The sequence below is a fragment of the Gymnogyps californianus genome, chromosome 5, assembly GCF_018139145.2.
Source record: "Gymnogyps californianus isolate 813 chromosome 5, ASM1813914v2, whole genome shotgun sequence".
In the NCBI taxonomy this organism is placed as follows: domain Eukaryota; kingdom Metazoa; phylum Chordata; class Aves; order Accipitriformes; family Cathartidae; genus Gymnogyps; species Gymnogyps californianus.
The window spans coordinates 6444595-6468519 of record NC_059475.1 but is presented as its reverse complement, the minus strand read 5'-3'; the positions used below and the strand labels follow the sequence as shown (position 1 = coordinate 6468519).

At 36.3% G+C, this 23925-nt stretch overlaps 1 protein-coding gene across 1 annotated transcript in view; it reads right to left on the bottom strand.

The window, feature by feature from the left end:
• ANO3 (anoctamin 3) overlaps positions 1 to 23925 on the bottom strand; it is a 215536-nt gene that overhangs the window by 86685 nt on the left and 104926 nt on the right. Inside the window, exons 2-3 of the mRNA XM_050898227.1 lie at positions 5562 to 5774; positions 4521 to 4592 (exon numbers count right to left, since the gene is read on the bottom strand). Coding sequence (XP_050754184.1) covers positions 4521 to 4592; positions 5562 to 5774 — 285 coding nt within the window. The remainder of the gene's footprint in view (positions 1 to 4520; positions 4593 to 5561; positions 5775 to 23925) is intronic.

The following is a 23925-nucleotide window of genomic DNA, read 5'->3' as shown; positions in this document are numbered from 1 at the left end:
GGATTTTTCAACTGTTCATGGAGATAAAATTCTAGTGTAAATAACCTTCATCAAAATTGTTTACATTCAGATTTCTTCTAGAAAAGATGGCCAGCCAAATTTGTGATCGTTCAAAGATAAGGTTCGTTCCCTTTATGCATATGATGGCCTTTAAGGAAAAAGAAAAGCATTATTTTAAAAAATTATCAATTACTGTTTCTTTATACATGCATGTGCACACAGACATACCCCAGCACCAGTGGAGCAGCTCCTGGATTAACTCACTCATTAGTTAACTTTAATGTGTCTGCAATTCTGTTATGTTTCTAGAACTTAAAAAAAAAGTTCTATAGGAAAACAAATTTCTGTTAGTGTGACTCCCTGTATGTAGTTACTATGTAGCTACTACGAACTAACTATTCCCCACTTACTTTTTCCAGCTCCAACTAGAGCCACAAGCTACTATTGGTAGCTGCAGTAAAGCCAGAAATTCAGTAACTGAAGTTAAAGCTATGTCATTTAAATCCAGCTGGTACCATCAAAGTAATTACTGAGCATGTCTTTCAGAAGAAAAACAAAGCACAGTAAAAACAGAATGGAATATAAATATACACTACATTTTTTAAGCAAGTATCCACAGACAGAAGACTTTGGAAAAAAAAAAGTATAATGTTGAATTACCTTTGAGAGAACGAACGTCAAATGTCTGAGTGTCATTGGTGTGACTTTCAAATGTACTAAAAAATGGATGACACTGGAATTATATTGTTACAGCAATGAGTTCAGACTAACATCCAGGTTCTTGTGTAACACAGATTTACATGTATCCACAAATACAACGCAAGTATTTTCACTTTTTCTTGTATTTACCTCTTATAAGATCCTGACACTCAATTCTAAAAAAGTATGAAAAAGATTTTTCCTGTTTTGCTAAATCAATGCCTTTTAGGTATTTGTGACCATTGCATTAACATGAGAGAGTAGTCCAGGTAAATCCTGTATCACAGGGATACTGTTCTTGTTACCTAAAATACCACACTGAGACTTAGCCTGTCTCTGTCACCTCACATAAGCATCTCTCCTGTGTCTGGCATCAAAAATTATATACCTAGGCAATAAATACTTCTACTGCCTCTATAAAAGTTGCTCTGAAGTCTTCACATTTCATACTAGAACAAAAACTTTAGGCATCTTTCAGGAAAAAATTCAAGTATTACCCTCAAGACAGTCTGTTACTTAACGTTACGAAGTTGGTCTTTCCTGTACAATTCAGTAACTGGAACCTCAGTCTTCCACTTCCCTGACACAGCACTTCATCCTTCAGCAGCAGGGTACTGGTTACTCCCTGCTGGGAGTCTCGGTGGTCTCCCCCATGGTGAGAAATCCTACCCTCTTCTAACCTTGCATAAATATTTCTGACAAAGTCTTGACAAATTGGAACGTTCTCATCAAAAAGCTTATTCAGAAAATTCCCCCGTGTGTGTGGTTATAGGATTTAACTAGCTACTTGCAGCTAAATGAGTTGACAAAAATTAATGTCTTGTTGTCAAGAATAAATTCACTGTAATTAGTTTTTCACTAGCTACACTATATTGGTTTGCAGGCATATTGGTCTCTTTGAGAAGTTCTTAGGTAAAAAGGCATTTTCTGAACAGTCAAATAGCAGGAATCTTTTACTCATTTCATGAGTAAAAAAAAAAAAAATCTTAAAAGAAGCTGCAGTGGAGCTGGAGGGATTAACGTTCTTCAGTGAACTGGGAACTCTGATCTTAGTTTTACCTTTTGTGAACTCAAGTCACAACAAGTGACAAAGGTCACTTAAACCAGGACTTTATACTCTTCTATAATGCACACATATAGGAAAAGAAAACGCTTTTTCAAGGAAGTAGAACCAATAACATGATTTTGCTCTGGACTGAACACCAAATTGCACAACCACACGTTGAGAAATGCAAGGCGTAATGTTTTATTTAATGTCCAGATCCAAGCAATAGGTGATTTCCACCTAGGTAAGACCCAAAAGCCCTGATCTTAACCTTCACTCGGTGGGAATTTCCACAAAGCTTTGGTTAAGCACTGAGCACTCCAGTGTGTCTGAAACCTCATCGTTCACATTATATGTTACAGAAGCTTGATGTCTATTACTTTCCTTGAATTTACTGATTCCTCAAACTAAAAACACTATTTACCACCTAAAACTGACAGAGGAAAAAGAACATAAATCCATAATGTCCTTGATCCCATTTGTCTGTGTTAGCTGTAACAAAGGTGCAATACATTATCTTCTTACTTTATAAATCCATCAACGTCACTAACTAAACAAGTCCAATAGATTTATGGCCTCATCTATAGTCAACTGAAATAAAAGAGAACCTTTCCACTGAAGTCTTTCAACTGATGCCTGTTAATCCCCTTCTCACAAGAAGATAAGTTTGTCTATGGACACAATTCTGGAAGAGGAGAAAGCCATTTGATCTATTTTATGTACAGTTTCATGATGCCGCCTAATTAAAAATTCACCACATTCACTTAATTCAGCATTCTTTCATGTTCTCAGGAGAGCACTTTGAAAAGGTTCACTAAGAAGATGATACCCATTAATCAGCCTATTTTGCAAATTCCATCAAAGTGCCAGAGTACCGACTAAAGCATGCAGCAGTGCTGCATTGTTTTCACCTATTTGGTGATCAAAGTTCAAGCAGCAATATTAGTGGGGGTTTTTTCTTTTCCTTCGCCCCTCCCCTCCCACCCTCCCCTCAATTCAGGATAAAATCGAAAATTTTAGTTTTGGAGACAAATTCTTACTCACATAAATATGATCCTCAAGCACAAACAAACTGTATTTTGAAGGCCTACAGAAAGGCCATTTTTTTAAATGTACCTTTAACTGTCCCTGAATTCTCTTCATGAACTTAACTGATAATGCTGATTCTTATCTAAGGCAATTCTTACTACTGACTTCTGGGATTTATTTATAAATACTGTTGCCTTTCTTGCTTGTAGCTGAACATCCTAACCAATTACACTTCTGTAAATACAGAGTAACTTCACAGATTTCAGTGAACTAATTTGGGATTGACTCAATTAACACGGGCAAATTAATGAATCAAGTTAGCAAAGGGCTAACATTTAAATATTTCTTCTGTCTCTTCAAGGAGCATAGCTGTAGTCACAAGAAGAGAAACATCCACACCAAAGTTTAACATAATTTTGAGCTGATGAGACTTAATCTATCTTTTCCTCAAACACTGAGCCCTCCACGTTTCTTCTCAGGTTAAAACTAGGTGATGTGAATGAAAAACAGTGCATCACTTACTATGAGAAAGAATTACTGCTGCCATACATAAATATGCAATAATATCAGCAGTGTATGTGTAAGCAATTAGTAAAAAATAGAACAGAATATAAAAAAAAATTGAAGCAAATTATAACAGTGAAGCCTTCTAGTACCCGTGCTTGCCTACCCAATGAAACCAATTACACTAAGAGAGTGCAGTAGCTTCAACTGGAACCTTACTGAGACACATGATTTTCTTATACAATCTTCATGCCAGATTTTTGGTCTGTGTCATGGTTTTGGAATATTTTGATTTTGTTTTGGAGGAAGTATCAGTTTCACTCACATTTCCAGTAGCTACCTCTTTAGGAGACCTTGAAGAGCCTCTTATCTATCATGTATTTTGGGCATCAAGAAAAATCAATGCTAAAACATGTGAGAGGTGAGGAGAAATAGCTTTCCGAAAGCAGATCTCTCTCCTTCAGCATGAAGATACAATTTCTAGTTTGATGCTACATTGACTGTGAGCAAAAAGGTCTTTCACAGTAGTTGTGCAAGGTGCAGCAATATCTGTGTGTACTTCAGATGGTTAATACACGGCCAGGGAATTTCAAAATTAATTAATTTTGGAACTTGCAAATTACTACTCGTGTGTGTATATACAGACTCATTTTGCAGTTGCAAGAATGGGATTATTCTAATAATAACTCCTTTCCTACTTTCTTTGACTTAATTGAAGTATCAAAATGGCATTAATGCAGGTACAAATATGCCCCAATTATAGCTATTTTTCTGTGTTACTTTTTTTTTTTGGCCAGATCGGAACACTTTTTATACATGAATATCTAAAGCAAATATACGTGAATATCTAAAGCAAAAACAACAAAACAACAACTGCAGCCATGACAATACTGAATAACATGACTATACAGGAATAACAATAACTGAATAATAATAACTATTTCAAAGGAATTTCAAATACATGCTTCCAAATGATTGTATTATGAAGGATTGTTATGGGAAAAGGTTACACTGAATGTATGAAAAAAATACTTCTGTGTCTTTAGTCCCTATTTACTGTTAGTCTAAAACGTGAGAAAGTATCAGGAAATTTATGACAGCACATATTTCTTTAGTCACATTTAGACTTCACTTTCAAAAACCAGGCAGTTCAGGGTAAGTATGGCCTTTCCACACTTAAATACTGCAAGCGTAACTGAAGAACCATTAATTTATTATTATTTCAGTTCAGACACAAACTTACCTAAAAACGGATCACTGTATTCTGTATTAGACAGCTTAAGCAAGTTGTTTTCCAAAGTCTCCATCACTTTAGCTGGAATAAATGCAACATTGATATCACCATTCACATGTATTTTGTAAGTAAAAGATACATTTTTTTAAAGCTGTCAGTGACGCAAATGAAAAACTTTAGGCTGAAATTTTGAAGAGCATTTTCTATTGGTGGAAAAAAGAACAAGATCACTTTAATGAAGACTTTTGCTCTGTTCCTGAGAGGAGAATAACTTGGTGAAATAACTTACTAGAGTAATAATTAGTGCCCATCAGCATTAAGGAAGGACTTATCAAAACTTAGTAGCAGAAGCCAGTCGAGTTAATTTATTCTATAAAGGTTCACACACAGTTGGCAATAGTTGGCAACAGGTGACACACACAGTGACTGGGATCTCTAACTAGACTAGTCTCTCTGTTAAGGCATGTTTATCTGTTAAAATAGAAATCCTAAAATAAAAGTAGTTCCTTTTTCCAATACAAGCTAAAATTCATAGGGGTTTTCTCCCTTTTCTCTCATTCTCTCCATACCACTCTTCCCGATTCTGCTATTCATGAACGAATGCATCTGCTCCTACATGTTCATACTTAAAGACACTTCTTGCCAAAAGCTTAATATTTGTTTTTTTTCTCTCTCTGAGGACAGACTACAGAAACCTGCATGCTCTTCCCCAGCATACAGGAGCACTTCCTTGTCTTGTTTTCAGTGAGAAAGAAATAATCTTGTAATTCAGAAAAATAAAATAAAAATTAGTTTAAGCCTCACTTCAAACATTATAGAGATTCACTCAAGAACTCGGTACCATGGTTCTTCTAGCTGTTTTGTGCAAAAACATCTCTCCAACAAACCGCAGATATCTAAACAAATCAAAGCTTATCAGATGCCCCTGTAATTTAATGAAAGATGCTAAAAAATTACATCTAAGACACCACAGGACTTCAAATGGTGTTCCCACAGATCCCTTCCATTCCCAGTGTTGGAACAAGCTCCTGAAAGAGAAAAACCTCCTACCTCGTTCTGACACTACATCCACTGTAGCTGTAGATGTTCCTGCACTTAGAGGCTGAGGCCGGGGCTGTGGCTGCACACGATTTGGCTGCAGAAATGACGAATGCTTGCTCAGACTCTGAGGATGTGTTTGGCTCTGGGCTAGGCATGGCATAGATCTTCTAGACGGTTTTAATGGATGCTCTTTCACTGTCTCACTCTTGCTTGTATTCATACCTGAAAAAGCCAAAAGAAAAAGAACATAAGCTCTGCCATGTTAGGCAATGACAAAGAAAGATGGCCAATTATGAAAACTCAAGGTGATTCATCCACTTAATAAGCAACTCTCCAACTAAACAAAAATGTTTAAAATATTTTAAGCTCAAAGAAGAATACAGAGTTGGGAACAAAATCCAGGAATTCTTCACCTACCCTTCCATCAACATCCCACAATTCAAATTTGCAATATTCCAAGCCTGATGATTCTGTCGTACCTATGTCATACGGTCACTCAGAAGCAAACAAGAGCACCTAGTGTCATCCACATTATGACTGCTAAACAAAATTTTAATTCAGTGGTAGAAATGAATAAAACCCCTCAAACAAGCAAACAAACAAACAAAAAAATCAAATAGAAGCAAAAGAAGTTCACAAGCTTCCTGAAGGATTCATGAACACCTTCTCCTTTGAAACGCAGCTGTTTGCAAGTTCTGATGAATCTATTAGCTGTTTCTAGTTTTTCTTCTGGGACACGTGCCTGTCCTGGGTTTCCATATGTGTTGCCTGGCTTTAGGTTCAGGTGCCTACATACAGACAGATGCACTAGTCAACTCTGTGGTATCAGTGAAAATGTTTGAAAAATCAGATTGTTAATTTAAGTGAAAATTGTGATTTGGGGATCCCCGTTTTAAGTGTGTCATTTTAAAAACTATGCAAAACTCATTCCCTGTTCTGAGTTTCTCCCATCTTAACATCACAACTCCATGTTTCCAAAATATATCTCATAAATTTTTTATAATTAGCATGGTCTCTATTCTGTCTCCTTGGTGGTGACAGAACAAACTTTATGTAATAACTGCTTATATTGTCTGTCCACAAACAAGAGATTGGCTACTTTTCCTAAACTTACGCTTACAGTATCAGGCATTAGGAACATTATCTGTCATTTGAATGTATGGAAACTATTTTTAACTCTCTGAATCCTGAAACAAAGTTTCCCTTTATGTTAACTGTGATCCTCACTAACACTAAATTGTAATAATGTAATAATAATTTCTAAAATTTCTACTTTTTCTAAAAATTCACAGGGAAATACTAAATAATCCAAGTGCATTTGTCTAGGAAAGTATAATTGATGGTGTAGTAGTGACAAGACATAAGGGGAAAAAAGAACCAATTTTCTGACTCTTTTACTTGAAAGGCTCTTTGCCAGGATGCAGCTCCAGAGTCCACTCCTGCCCAGTCCACAGTGTGCAGTCCCCAGCCATGGTCCCAGTACAAAATTGTTCGTCAACGCACACCAAATAATGCATTATCATCAACTTTTTTGCCCTTATCACTCTTATCATTTAGGATTTAGAAAGTGCTACAATGTGCCATGAGAACATTATTCTTTCCTTTTTACCGCCAGCACTATGAAAGTGTTCTCATTAATATTACTTTAATTACACTAAGCTACAAAAACGTAGGCCTGAAACAATTTAATGGCACTCAAATACACACACTCACTTAATACTAGGTATTTCATAAAAGAACAGGAATATAAAATGAGACCCCCATGTAAACCTGCAGAAAGTCATGAATATTGAAAAGGTAATTCTGAAACGAACAAGTGATCAAAACAAGCAGATTTTGTTTTGTTACCGTTCTACTATCCACCCCTGTTGGATCAAAGGCTAATGAGAGGTAGCCTAGGATTCATTTTTCCCTATGTGAGTCAAGTTTCTTTGTTGGAAAACATCATATTCATCACTTTGCATATAAAACCACAATCATATTGAGTATTCCCACTGTTCTCATATGGGCCTTCTAACGCAAAAACATAATAAGGCCATCAGCGACACAGGTCTTCACTCCCCAATTCCAATTAACAAATATTAATGCATCTAAGCTTGACCATAAAGAACTTCATATTTTAATAAGATTAATATCAAAAGTCAGATTTTTCTGAGAAAAAAAAGATGTTTTTATTCCTCTGTTTTGCTGTTGCTGACCTTCAGACTCTGTTAACTGTTTCTTATTACTACGCTAACACACAATATGATTTCTCTATTAATATATTGAAAAGGAACCAAAAACCATAAAACTGGCTATATGAAACTTTTTTCACTGAAATTAAAAAACTGTGACTGTGAAAAATTACTTAGTAGTTATAATACTGAATCTATTTTATGGCATTCTTGCTAAAATGTAGTATGAGATTTTTAAACAAATCAGCTGACATTGTGATACGCTAGTTAACAATAATTCAGTTTTCAAAGTAGCATGTACTATTTCAGCACATTTTGTTTGTATGACTGGCTGTCTCTGTTTTGACTGTGATAATTATTTACAATCGAAAAATATGCAACTACCCTTTTAAGATGATAGTATTATCAGTATTCATCCCATTTAACTCCCATTTTATATTTCTTCCCAAAATCTCAGGAATTTGTCAGACAACCGAAATTTTAACCTATCAGTATTTGCAAAAACAGGGCCATATACAGCTATCATTATCCATAAACATGCTCATTATTCCACTTTAGTCATTATAATTAGATATATTTCTAAATGTTCAGGTTTGACAAATAGTAAATAAGTATTTAATAATGATTATAGAATGACAACATGAATTTATGACTGTGACTCTGCAGTAAGTATGCCTCGTATTGTATTCTGATATTTAGCACAAAGTATGGCTTATAGGCACTATGAAAACTTAAAATAAATCTGAAAGGCTCTTGCATACTATAAGGTGTGAATTTAGGAAAAAAAAAAAGCTAAAATACAGATGCTAAGGGCATTCCATTCTGTAAAATATTTACACTTTCCTTTTAAAGCTACAAAATTAATTTCCCCTTCACCATTATGGAATTATATTAACGCTCTTAATCCTTTCACCTATTGGGTAATCTTTGTGAAAAAGCATTGTATAAGCACATGGTGGCAAAAACCCCCACATTTCAAAGTCAGTTAGAACAAAACAGTTGGGACAATGATTTGGAAAAAGCCCAACTCTTATAGTTGTTTCTGAGATACAAAGAAATTAAGTAGCTTTCCTAAGTTTACATGGAAGAGAAACTCATTATTATACACCTCCTGACTCAATCTAGGGCCTTGATGCACACCATCCTTGTAAAAATTGAGTAATTCAACACTGAGCAAAATCCAAGTCCATTAAAGAACTAATCTACTGTATTCAGGTCCATGATGGAATGGGTTTGTTTCTCCTGCTTTTGCTTACAGTCACACTGTACCCCAGGAACCGGCACGTCAGGCAGAAAGAACATGCTGGAGCATGGAGGCACCCCCCGAGCCGGGTAACCCATGGAGCGTGCCTGAAAGCTGGGGAGCAAGAGAGCCACGTCACATCACGGGACACGCAGTTTGTGCAGACTAGGAACCACGGTGTAAAGCAGGGAGCAAGGAGCCAGGCCACAGGTAGAGCAGGAGGAACTCGTGAAGGACAAGATGCAGCTGGGCAAGTCAGTCTTTGCCACTGGGCAACTGCTTGTTGCAACTTAAAAATAAAATTTAAAAAAGGCAAACGTATTTGCACATATTTGCCAAGGTCTCATACTGCCCTCACTAATTCAGTAGCTAGTTGCATGATTCACAGGAATTCTTAATTTTTCATGAAGCCTTAAATTGTTTACAAAGTTAGAAACACATTTTCAAAGACAAACGCATTGCACATTGGGGTGGGTTGACCCCGGCCACCAGCTAAGCACCACGCAGCCGCTCACTGACCCCCCCACAGTGGGATGGGGAGAGAGAATGGGAAGAGCAAGAGTGAGAAAAACTCATCGGCTGAGGTGAAGACAGTTTAATAAGTGAAGGAAAGAAGGGAAAAAACCAAAACAAAACAATGATGCAGTAGCAATCACTCACTACCTCCCACAAGCAGACCGATGCCCAGCCAGTCTCCGAGCAATGACTACCTCCCCATCCCTCAGATTTTATTGCTGGGTGTGATGCTCTACGGCATGGGATATCCCTCTGGTCAGCCGGGGTCAGCCGTCCCAGCTGTGTCCGCTCCCAGCCTCTTGCCCACCCCCAGCCTGCTCACTGAAGAGCACAGCAGGGAAAAAAAGAGAAGGCCATGATGCTGCGCAAGCACTGCTCAGCAATAACCAAAACACTGGGGTGTTATCAATGCCGTTTTAGTCGCAGATCCAAAACACAGCACCATATGGGCTGCTATGAAGAAAACTAACTCCATCCCAGCCAGATCCAGTAGATACATTCAGAAGTTAATACCAGAAGTTTTTGCTACTGTCTTGTTCAAATGCCTCAAGTTGTTCCACCAAGAACAATACAACGTGACCTCTGAGAAACTGTTGCCTTTCCTGTCAAAGTGAACCATATGGAAACACACCACAGAAGAAAAAACATAGTCCTCAATATACGTGGGAAATCTTTATGAACAAGGATATTCACATAAATGAAGATTACAAATATACTTTAATATTCACCTCTACCAAAAATATACGGCGGAGGAAAAAATCCACAAAATATCTATGGTTTCAATGCCAAGGAAAATTAAATACATGGGGTTTGCTGTGAAGAGTGCTAAAGTCTCCTGTCTGTACAGGATCAGCAGATCTCCTGTGATTGCTCTACACAGTGTCAAAGATTCTCAGAAGATTAGTGTAGAGAGTCTATTTTACTACACTATTTCTCTGCTTGACAGCACAATTTACTCTGCAGCATGTTCTTATCAATTTTAGTCTCTTAGTGATATATACTACCTCTCTCTCTGACTGTGCTAGAAAGAAATAAGTAATCTAAACATTTCTGCTGCTTGGAGTGCCACAAACTTCCAAGGAATTTCCCCCATCAAAATCTGTGCCACTCGAAGAAGGATGTCACGCTCAATAAGTGTCTCTCTTATCTAAATCTCAACATACGAGTCCACAAAGAAGGTCCTTTGATTAGCAGGATACTCCCCATATTTAACTATAATAGCTAAGGTTTAAAAGGGCCTTTCATTTAAAGACTTCCCCAAGGTCGCAGAACATGCTTTGATTCAATGTAAGTGTTGCTCTATCAAGAAATGCAGAACTTCACTAGTCCACCAAGGACAGTTCTTCCAGATCTACAGCACAGCGTAACTGTTCTTGGTCAGACAGATTAAGTATTAATTTGAGGATAAGGTAGATAGAGGTAAGCTTCTGCTGCCTCAGAAGGTGCCATAGGTCTTTAAATAGGTATGAACAGAAAGGACTCTGCTTCTTAATGCTTCTGAAACGGACGCTCGGTGCCAGCGGAGCATGCAGTGGCACCGGGCTATAGCACCAACGATGCTGTGTTCAGAACAGAGCAATGCTACATAGTATGTCTGCTACGCTACTTGCAAGGTTTCTGAGAAGTATTCTTTGTAGCTCTTCCTAAATGGACATGTCTATTAGACCAAAGTCCATGGTAGTTAGACATAGCAATGGGTAGTATAGAATAATATATAAAAAGATGTATTTTGTAATTGTTCTGGATGGCTTTAATGATCAATTTCTTAAGCAGTGATACGCTGTCAGTAATTATGGACCCTACCACATCATTATTACCATTGCCAAAAAAAGAATGTTTCTTGCGTATGTATCAGAGTCACTGTGTGTAATGCAAATAATACACACTGTCATTCAATTTTAACAGCAATTTAACTGATACATATAAAAAAAGAGTATAATTCTTTTATGAGGCACTGCCTCAATTTGAAAGAAAATTACTCCCTTTTGTTCTCTCTCACTGTATATTCCTCCGTGTCCTTTCAAACAGATTCCATAATACCATGCTGCTTCTGCTTGGAGAGAGTGAGTCACAGCAAAGTAACCTCAGAGCACATTTGCTGTTACACTAGTAGTATGATCTACCTTCATGATTCAAATTTAACAAGTTAATTCATTCTCTGCTGGTGTGTCAGAGTCCAGGTCTGCAATATGCTAGTTTTGGTGGCATTTGCTGTTGCATGCCAATACTTACCCAGCTCTGACACACAAACAGCTTGTGGTTGACATTATCAACGGGGTCACTATTGATTTAGTGGGGTCTATTGATTTACTGAAACTGGGTCAATTGATTTACTGAAATTATTTTTATTCCTTCCTCTCTTCTCTGTAGGGGTGTTTTTTAGAATCTGTACCTTTCCAACTAGAACTTTGCTATGCAGACCTTGCTTGTTCAGGGATATTTGGATCTGCAATAAAAGACATGTATACACTTAGCAAAAAAAGAATACACTTGTTTTTCTATTCAAACTGCATTTATTGGTTCTTTCCCTACAAAATATTCCTCTGGCACTTAGCATGAGTATGGAAATGAGTATAGCGTGAGTATAGAAATTTCTCATCTTGGAGAAAAAGTTTATGGTTTAATCAGATCCTGCCTTTTATTTTAGCACTTCTGCCTTGGTAAGTGTTCTTTCTGAGGGGAAGCTGGGGATTCCTGTTATGTAGGCAAATCCCTACATGGCTCAAAGCCAGAATAGCCAGCTGTACTACATCTCATAGCTTCCTGGCAGAGCAGGCAGGAAAGATGGAGCTAGAGTATGATGAGTTTTTCTGATCGTTAAATCAGTAAGCACAATTTAATGCATGCTCAACATTATGCCAATCTAGAAGGACTCTAAATGAAGCCAGCTCTCAGATGCCTTCAGGTTTCGGCCATTAGAAACATAAAGGAAAAATTCTCCCATGCCTCATTCTGTGAAATACAGATACAGTTGATCGTTTCTTTACTATCAAGAGAAAAAGAAAATTGCATTTCATTTGCTCCTAATATTAGATTAGGAAAGCTTGACAGCTAGTCCACATGCATTGTTAACCCAATGCTGGAAGCATCCTTAGCAAGGCTGGACCAGTGCTAATTTCAAAAAGAACAGCCCAGTAACTATTGCCCATTTAATCCAGCATAAACCTTAGCATAAAACAGGAGTACCTACTATATAAGTCAAACAAATATCATCAGCTTTACAGACATATTCTATATAATAATGTCCACAATCAATATCAACAACATTCAGGTCTTACAAACTACTCATGTCATCACAAGTTGCCTTGATAAAAATACCTTCTTAATTGTGGAAAAACTTCTGTAAAGCCTTTGGCTTCATATACTGTACCTCACTAATTAAAACAAAATGTCATTCATAAAACACATTAAACAGACTGAGAACTTGACAAATCTCAAATGTTTCTGTCAATGGCATCATCATAATTAGAATCTTTAATCACATAAAGTATGAAGAAAAGTTTGCAACCGTTTTCATGACCTTTAAGTTTAATGTGAAAACATATTTCTACAGTATCAAGTATGAAACAGCTCAATTTTGAAGAGTTTTCAATACTCAATGGATGTAATAGGTACTTACTGCTAAAGAATAAGCTTACTGTGATTGGCAGCTGCAATCTACAAAAGAAAACTTAATGTAGGATAATTACTCTATTAAATTCTGAGAAACCATAACCAAAAGATACTTAATTATGAAGAAATAATAAATTATTTCAGTAACAGCAGAAGTTTTCTTATCTATTTGTAATACCTCAACAAATACAAAGGGTATTCAGTTTCAAATACTAGACTCGTATTCAAGTAAGTCAAGAATGTACCCATACTTTCCTTTTTTATATAGAAGGCAGAATCAAACTGGATAACCTCCGACTTTGTTTTATAATCTTACAGGAAAAAAAAGCCCAGCATCAAGTATTCTTATTATATTAACAAACACACTAAAAAGCCTCATCAGAACTGGAGAAAATTAACCAATCCTTTTCTTGAGAAGAAAAACAGAAAAAACAAGACACACACTAAACATGGGAGAAAACAGCCTTCAGGGATGAAGCCTATTTCTCTTCAATACTATCAGTATATTATGAAAGCTTATGAATCACAGTTTTCTGAAGGTATTTTTTCAGATCACCTTAACTGCCTTTTCCATTATGAAGTAAACAAGTCAACATAGAACCACAGAATCATTTTAAGTTGGAAAAGACCTTTAAGATCATTGAGTCCAACCATACATGGAGCCCAACATTATTCCTATTAAATGCTTCAAATGTAGCCACTTGGCTGAGTATAACTCCTAGGCCAGCCAATAAATACATCCTGAATGATAGTAAGTCATTGTGATGGTATTTTTCAATTTCATCCCACTACACAAATAACATTGATTTATGACGGTGTTTATGAAATAATATGAGGTTTAATGATATCATCAATCATGCCTTTGAAGACCGCTTCCATTAAATACCATGATTTTACTTCAACCTTTTGCAGTTGTAAATATTGTGAAAAGAGGAACATAAACAATTAAGTAAATTGTAAATGCCTATAGTCATGCTAGCTTTTTTTTCTCTCAAGTTAGACATGTGAGAAATAACCTTCAATCCCAAAGCACAGCTAACGAAAGGGAAACGAACCGGTGGGATTATCTGAAAGTTCTCCAAAACACACACAACAGACTTAAAAAATAAATAGTTAGTTCAATTAGTGATTATTTAAAAAACACCGAATCCTGGTATAACAGTTTTCAGAGATGGTGAATTTTTCACCATAGATCTTGTAAATAGTATCAATGTTTTGTGCAAGCTTCAGCTTCTAATTTTTTATTTTATAGTACTTTATCCATTAGATTAAGAAATAGAAGGCTATTACTTCACTTTGATAGCCATAGATTTTTATACCAGATCAGCTTTAAAAAAAAAAAAAAAAAAAAAAAATTCTGATGAGCTATTTAGAAAGAACTACTTCAGTATAGCACTATAAGGAAGGCTTAATGGAACCCTATCAATATTTCAGCTTTTTTTCTTGACTTGATAATAAAGCAGCACTCAACTTTCCAATAGCACTGTAACAACAGCAGACACAAAGGCTTAAAAGTCACATTAGCCCTTTTGGCTATAGGCCTTCCATGGACAGTGATTTTCTTTTATAAATAGCTGTCCCTTGCAAAAATAAAAATCCCTTTCCGAGACACTGTTTCCCAGGAAAAGTCACCAACTTCTGTACTGCAATGCTTATTGTTGGCCAGCACTCAATTTAGTAAGAGATTCAGTCCTCGTGACCTCTGTATGCTAGTGCAGTAATCATTTTTTACATATACTTCCAGGTCACTACTAAAAATACCAGCTAGGGTTAAAAATGATCCCTAGAGGACTCCACTGGAAAAGAAAACTCATGAACAACTGTTTTACTATTTTTATGTTTTATATTCGTGTTTGGGTTGGCATGTGATATCCCCATTAATATGGAACTCTTTACTCCCTAGCGACATCATCTTCATCCAGGCATTTTCCCTTTGTGCCAGAGGAAGCAAACCAATAGCGCAACACACCCAAAGGATTTAAAGAACGTTGAAGACATTCCTCCCATTTAAGTTACATTTGCAAACAGGATTCTGTTTCTGCAACTTTGATTGCAAACTCTTTTCAAACAGTCACGGCCTTATTTTTCTCATAACTATACCAAATGCAGAGTAAACAACAAACAAACAAAACCCCAAGCACAGACCTACTACGGTGCCTTCATGGAGAATGAGAAATTACGTCTTCCATTATATACCTCTTGCACTCAGGCCAGTGAAGCAAAGACCTATTTCCTTGTGGAAGCAGCAGGAAATTCAACTGCCGGAATTAAAGAATTGCTTGCAAGGTGCACAAACCTCTCCTAAATATAGCAGGAGGTTGGCCTTGCTCCCACATGGCACCTATCAGGATAATTCCTGTAATGATCAGCTGTAAAATTAAAATGAGGTCTATTCCTTTAAACAGCTTTACCTTGATAAAAAATTACATAATTAACTCACAGGATGAGAGAAATAAAAAAGGGAAGTATAAACATGTTTTCATTTGTGATTTGAAAGTTTGTATCTACAAAATGTAGAAAAGTTGTCCCAAATTGCAAGATTTATAGAAGCCAATAAGATGCCGATATTTAAGGGTCGCTGTATTGAAACATGATTAGAAATCTATTTTGGTGGTTCTGGGGGAAATAAAGACATTTACCTCATGAAATCTCTAAGCAGTCCTGTCATACCTTATGCTCACAGAATTAGGAAAAAATGAAGGCTTCTATTACAGACAACCATGTGTCAGCCCCAATAGCTCTTACCTGAAGTCTTTTAGGCCCCTGTGTGGTATAAATTGCCATGTATACACATAAAAACTGTTAGTATTACCACCTAAGTACAACTGCGTTATCTACTTTGGAATCAATATGATTCAGGTAACTTTTGAAAACAGCAGTTTTTTCACATCCTCACCTTTTACTACTTCACCCTATTTTCTTGATCATCTAATACAGGCCCTAAATCTATTCTTTCTTTATATCTGATTGAGAACTGCTTTAAGACTTCATTTTCTCACCTTCCCCACAAGGAAATTACTTCTAATGAAACAGATTGTAGTTTATGGATTTTGAAAGGCATCAAAATGGAAAGGAAAAATGGACTTTTTTTGTCTACAAAAATTGTATTCGTGTTAAATACAAAATGTTGGTTTCAGTACCACATCAGTAAGGCAGGACTCATACCAACTTTAACACATTACAGAATACTGTTCATTTTGTACAAAACTTTGGGACTGTCTCATGATCACTATTACAAACAAGATTATACCCTTCCCTGCCATTACCCATGTTCGTGAGATGTACTTCCAGCATTTTTAAGTGTCCGATTTGCAGATAGCAGCCAATACATTTGATCTTTCCTGACAAAGGTGGGAGAAATACAGTTTTTAAGTAAGGAACAGTTCAGACAAGCAGAGTGGATTTTTTTGTCAAGGACATCTACTTGCTATTAAAAGCACAGTTAAGAAAAGTAAATAGCTTTAAATAGTAATTTCATTCCAAAGCTTTATGCAATAGCTTTTATAAAGTTTATCTCCATGAATATCTGGTCTTACCTAATTTAAACTAACAGAATGAAATTGGTGCCTGACTAATCAATAATACTTGCATGCAAATAAAGCAAAATATTTTTGCGCTTAATTGAACACGGGAATTAAAAAGCTTCAGAAGTCTGGAAGATCTCTAAAGTTGTTATAAACATATCTGCCAGAAAACATTAGAAATCCAACAAAATATTCTATTTTCTCCCCCAAACCCAATAACACAGTAAATCTCTGGAATGCTGTATGTCCTCAACAAAGTAGTCTATTCCCCGGGCCTCATTCTTGGAATTCTTCAGAAAATGCTTTCTCACATCAGCCTCAGGAGACCGGCACTGGTACAATTGAGTTCATTCAGCAACAACATAATGAGGTTATGGAAAAGGAAGAAAGTGCATTATTGGCTTTTAATAGAGCAAGATAGGACTTAAATGCACCAAGCATAAAATTAATAGGTATCAAGGGTTTTGAGCCAGGTTATAATATTTATTTGCTAGCCAAACAAAAGAGCAAACAACTGGAGTGAACAGCCCAAGAAGGCATAAAACTCAAGATGTTGGTGCTTTCTCTCACTTGCATATCCAAGTGGCTCCATTCCCTTTTCACCTTAGGAGATGAAAGGTCTGATAGCAACCAGCTCCTTTATGAGAAAGATTAATTGTGAAATGTCTTTATTCACGTTCTGTATTCTGTCACGGTTGGTCAGATTAGAAGTCAGTAAATTAGAAGTAGGGTCCTATGACCTAATTCAGATTGTAACTGATGCAACAATAAAGGTGTTGAGGTAAGACAAAAGGCATAGTATATTACCAAGCCATGTTATTTTGCGTACTTAACTAAAAAGTCAATAGGAATATGATTACAAAGTTCTGGTTTTGCTCAGCTTTCTGCATATATCTTTGCAGAACAACATATAAAATCTGTATGAGACCTGCCTTTGATAAAAAGGATAACGCGTTGTGCAGAGCAAATCAGAGTTAAAAAGAGCGGCTCAGTCAGTAGAGTAGTAATAACACAATATTTCTCAGACTTTGGCGCAAATCTATTTGGAATTTAGTTCTGTAAGAGACTTGGAAAACAACAACAAAAAAAATCAACCTGCAGATTACTTCCATTTGTATTTCAATTCCAGAAATTGATCCAAAATTAGGAATGGCTGGTTAACTACATATACATCAGGTGCACGGTGCTGCTTCAGGTCTTGCCCTGAACAGTGCTTAGGCATTTACCAACTTAGAAAAAAAGAAGTCACTTATTTTGGTCATCGTATTTTCAGTCATAAGCAATACTGCTCTATATACTTTCAGTTAGATCTGGAAAAACTCCCCCCTGCCCCCAGATGTCATTAACAGAGACATACCTAGTTGCAGTTTATAACAAATGCCAATCTCTCAGTCCTATGATTCCAATTCAAAGGAAACCTGCAAGTAGGTTGATTATATTCAGTTGAAAAACCGATGCCTGCAAAACTTCAGCTGAGAATTGCAGTTAGGCAGAAGGTACTCAGGACAATCAGGCTTACAGTATTGCCATGGGAAAAGTGGCGCAATGAAACTGATTAAAAAACTGAATTCATGCCAGAAGAGATTTGTTTTGGGAAATTATCCTGCTATGGATTATACCTGAGTGTACTGGAGAATAATCATAAAACTAGTATTCTCAGAGAAAAACCCAAATATTTTTTGAGAAGGATTAGTACATACTTGGCAGATGGATTGGTGCAACGGAAGAGATGGTGGAATATACAAATATTATAAACTTTGAAAACAAATGAGTGGAAAAAAAGTAATCAAATTTAACATGTTTTTGGTGCCAAATAAAAAAAAAAAGCAGCTCTGAACATTTTCACATTTTTCAAAAATATTAAGATGAAGAGAGATCAAAGCAGACCGTAATTGACAGTTTTGCATGGACGGACAACACAGCAGAAGTTAAAAGCATTGTACATTGCTAAAGATAGACTTTTGTGCACTGTGCAGAATGGATGGTCCTTTCATAGAAAGCAGACTCCTGTAACAGGCACTTTCAAAGCTGAGCATGGTAGTGTTCTTGTGGCCAGGCAGGTTACAGAATATGCAAAACACAGAGGATAAAGCACTGCAGTGTAAAATAAACTATTTTTAAATGCAAGTATAAACGCAACCTCAATGGTTGAAAATAGTAAAATACATTTAAACATTTACTGAAGAAAACGTGAAATTTGGTATAAGATAGTACTATATCATAATAGTTGTAATTAATGTGAAAAATCATTCTCACTTTTGTGCATGTAGGTCTCATGAAAGAGGCATGAAATGGTCCAAAGTAAACATATAACCTAAAGAGCAGTATCAAAGTAAATAAATTAAGATGAGATAGTCAGAAGAAAACATCTAATAGCATTAATATGCTGTTTAGATTGAGGTAGTTTTAAAAAAAGTTAGCAACAGTAAGACAAACTACTGAGGAAATAATTTGGAGAGGTTTATCTGCCTTTCTTCCTTCTCCAAGGGAGCCATTCCGTTCCAAGTGAAACTCCTCATCAAAAAAAATTCAGTCAGGTTCAAAAAACCAACCAACCAACCAAACAAAAAACCACCAACCAAACAAAGCCCGCCCCCCCCCCAAAAGCCAAAACCACAGAAAAGAACAAATCCATGACTGAAAAAAAATCACCAAGCCAGTATGGCAATGTCTTACTGAAAATGTATAACAAAGAGTATAAATACAAAGTAAAAGAGAATATAAATAACTAATTCCAAAGTTCGCAGGTTTGATAGAATCTGCACTGTACAAATGTGTAATTAGTCACTTTTTCCTGTCAAATCTTTGAACCTTCCTCCTTTTAATTCTTTCTTCATCCTTTTTTTATTCCGTTCCTAATTCCAGAAATAATTCTAAACTTAACCTATAGCTATTACCTCAGTTATAAACTAGTTATTACCATTTCAACTTCTCTTTCCACCGACCCTTTTCTTCTGTCAGCAAATGGGAGAAAGGCTAAATTATTTCTTATAATAAGAAAAAAAAAACATGGGAATTTCAGTTTTTGCAAGGGGTAACGGAAGAACATACACACTCTATTTTCTAGATTGTGTACTGCAGTATAGGTGCCTGTCAATAAAATTGTATAAATATCTACAGTAAAATAGGTATTTGTTGCAGTTAAAAAAAAAGCATACACATTTACTGCTTCTAATTTCACCCCTGTGGTCATACTATGGCAATAGAATTACTAAGATATAGTTAAATCTAATTACAAGTTAAATCAAGTTCCAAATAAACACACTGTTTAAATAGATGTTTCTAAGAGATGGTAACACATGTAGGTATTCTTGAACAAAAGCTTAACCTAGTGAGCATGAACAAGGACATAACAACTTATTTTTAAAGATATTGAAACTAAAATATGTTATTTGAACACTATACTAATACAATAAAGAGGGTTCACACTTTTCCACTCTTGTATATTAATTACCCTGTCACTTCTCTAAATCCCTTTTTTTTATAAGGAAGATAAGGAACTCATCTGGCACCTTTTCACTGATTTGTGATTTATACTGTGTAGGCAAATGAAAGGGTCTATGTGTTTTCTGTAGGGTGCATTGACCTTACAACTAGTCACCAGGTATAAGGCGCTGTACCTTACCCATTTCTCCTCACATGTCCAGGGACCTGGCCACCATGGCAGGAACGCTGCTTACAGAACACGATCCTGCGAAGAGCTCAGCCATGTGATTCGATTTAAGCACATCACTACTCAGTTCTAAACATTTTGAAACTTTAGGAACTAAATAAGCATATACTCTTTGCTGTACAACCATGTGTGTAGTTATGGTGCAAGCACTTTTCTTAGTCAAGACTTCACGGTCAGAACCTAGTTACGTAAATCGAAAGATGCTCACCAACATCAGCAGCAGGCAACAAAACGCAACCAGGTTTTAAATGCGTTACTCGTATACTGAAAATAAGATTGATATTCATTGCTAAGTAGGACCTTACAGGTCCCTCCAAGAAACCTAAGCTTTACTGTAACAGCAAGTGAAACTTGAAGGTCAAAAAGTGTTTCCTCAGATGGTGCTAGATCATCCCACAGCACCTGCATCTCTGCCCTGTCTTGCAGAAAGAACTGACAACTCTGGGTGAGAGCTGTGCTACTGAATAGCACAGAAGGGAGAACATTACTTCTAATATACACCTCCTCATCCTCCTTGCATTGTTATGTAGTTGTTCCTCTCATAGCTTGCAGTAAATAGCGGCAATGCTATGTATATTGTTCCAAAATATTCCAACACCAGAGATGAATTACAAAATACACCAATACAAAATAAATTGATGCCTTAAAACTCCTATAGTTTAACAGCCAAGAATTTCCATTTTTAAGTTTCATAAAATTTTGACTAACTCCATCCATTTTGAGAGCAGGCATGTGCCCCAGGCTTTTTTTAAATTTTTGCCAGTTTCAATTAAAAAAAAAAAAAAAAAGTGCTTTAGCTGTTTCAAAAACATTGGGAAAAAATATATTTGCTAATGCTAAAAAAAATTCTGACATTTTCACTGAATAGCTATCTTGCCCACATGTTTTAGAATGGGACATATGAATTTGCAAAAGCCTTGCTTTTTAAATGTGCAGAAAAATACACCCACATTTGGTCAAAGTATAAACTCCAAAAAACGTCTAGTATATATGTTAGATAATTTGTTCCAAAGCCATGTGCTTCATCCACTCCACCCTCCACATCTTTAAACTTGCACACTCCTAATTCAGGCATGCTGTAGCCCTTTTGTCCAGCTTTAGTGATACATGCACTGGGGAACTCTGTAATAAGAAGCTGAAAGCATGTTGCTGGCACCCACGAAGAATGCAGGGGAGAAAAGGCATATGCTTGCAGTCATATGAAACAGACTGAAAAAGGAATCCTGATTAAAATACCCTGGAAATATCACGAACACCATGAATACAAACACCAGTCACAAAGAGAATATAGTTCTCTGAGAAAAGGCTTGCTCACATTAATTATTTTTCATAACCTCTTCAGATGGCAGGGATCTGTATATGGTCGGTTGTGTACTGCTGACTTGAAGGAACGCAGAAAGACAAGTAGACACCAGTATGTATTTCCCAGGGACAAATCTGATTATACTACCCCTACTTCTTTCTAAAATAGAATAACAGGCCTCGCGGATGGACAGCAGCATATTGTATATTCTCTACCTTGATTTAGTAAGGCTTTTGATTATACTTTATATGGAATTCTGATTTCAGAGAGTATGCAAAACTGTCATAGCATGGATTCAAAAGCAGTTGGCCCCTACTCTGAACAAAGGTTGAAAAAATAGCCTTTTTTCACTGAAAAAGTATGACACGATAAATATATTGAAATACTTAGCATTTCATTTTAAGAAAGGAAAAATGGACCACTTAGTCTACAAAGGAGCAAATGGGATGGAATTAGAGTCAGCACACATATCCGATGAAGAGGCACTGAACAAACTGGGGTTGTTTAGTCAAGAGAAGAATGAAAAAAGACATGGTAACAGTCTTCAAATACATAAGCAGTTACGTATTTGAGAGGGAAGCCAATTGTTCTCCCTGTCCACAGCAGTCAGGGAAAACAGTAATGAGCTCAAGTCACAAGAAAACGAACTGAGTTACACACTAGGAAAAACTTGTTAACAGACAAGGTTAGCTAGCCCTAAAATAGAGTGCATAATAACATTTTTTTAAAAACTCCTTTTTTTTCTTGTTTAGAAAAGGTTAAAAACAAATCTGTTAGAAATAATATAGTAATCCTAACTTGTGGATGACGAACGGCCTTAGTGATCTCAAGAGGACCCTGCCAGCCCTATGCTATGATAGCCACACTGAGGAGACGCTGCAGTTCTGTTGAGAGGCTTGAGGCTTATCTGCTCAGGTGTGCTGGCAGCAGCTCAGACTTCAGCACCCTTCAGGAGTGTTTACATCACGCCTCTCTGAGTTTGCAGGTTCTTTTGCAGCCAGTCGCAAGAGAGCTGATAAAATGCAGTGGGATATGCTATACAAGATCTGCAATTAAGGCTGCAGAAGCCATTTACGTTCTGGCATTTCTGAACTGAGTAGCACTGTACAGTCTACAAAAAAATAATAGTAATGACATATGAAAGGAATTCCAGTAATAACTGAATAAATAAGAGTTAACATATTAACTCTTAATAATAAAGTTTCATATTATATTAAATACAATATGAAAAAATATCAGCTATTTAGAATCTATGTACATAGTAATTTCCCTATCAACTTTTACAATCTTTTAAGAGCTGTTTCTGAGTTAAGACCACAAACTCCTTGGTTTCAATTCAACACACTGAGATCACATCTTCTAGTTTCCCTTTACCTTGCATGTTAACCTAAAATCATGATATCATTTTTAAGTTGCCTTCAACAGATGACTCAGGAAAGTTCTTCTCCAGCCTCTGGTACTCAAAACTACAAAAAAATACATTAGTGAATACAATTTGGAGAAATACAAAGACTGGAGAAGCTGAAGGAACCCACCCCTGCAGATGTGCTCACATGGTGCTTTTAAGGGTTTGATATAAGCAAAGTCATTCCTGCAGATGGCCTAGTTTCTACAATAGTTCCATTAAGATTCACAGCCTTGCAGGCTTTATCTCAGCAACTCAAACTGTGCTAGAGGTTTTAACTCTTTCAGAAGGAAGCTGTGAACCAACCTTTCAGAAGAACTTTAAGACATGACAGAAATTAAGCGTCTGGAGGGGTTTGTTCTTTCTTCATTTTCTTGTGTGCTTCCACAGCTGAGGATCAAGCCAGTCTTTCTGTTTGTTTAACTTACTAGTTCTCGTCTACTTTCAATGAGGACAAATGAGTTTGCTGCTAAATTCTGTGATAAGCTAATCCATAATCACCAAATATTTCATACTACATTTCACATGAGGATTTAATGGCTCAACATGTGAAGCAGTCAAATAATCCCTGGATTTAAGAATCCCTAAGTACTTATCTACAAAAGTGACACTAATGGCTTCAAAGCTCTTTGTGCAGACTTTTAATATATATTTATATGGTCAAATGCATTTCAAAATGCCTCTAAACACTGCTATGATAATGAGCACATAATAAAAGTACACAAAATATAGAGAGAGCTGAGACCAGGAATCACCATGATTTACTTGGTGACGCAAGAAAAACTTCAAGTGTATGAAGAGAAACTCAATTAAAAGGAAATCAATTCAAACCTGTTAAAGGAGAACAAAAGCAGTAAATCATATTGAAATCATGCTTAATATTTTAAATGAACACATAAGCTGAAATTATATTACCCATTCCT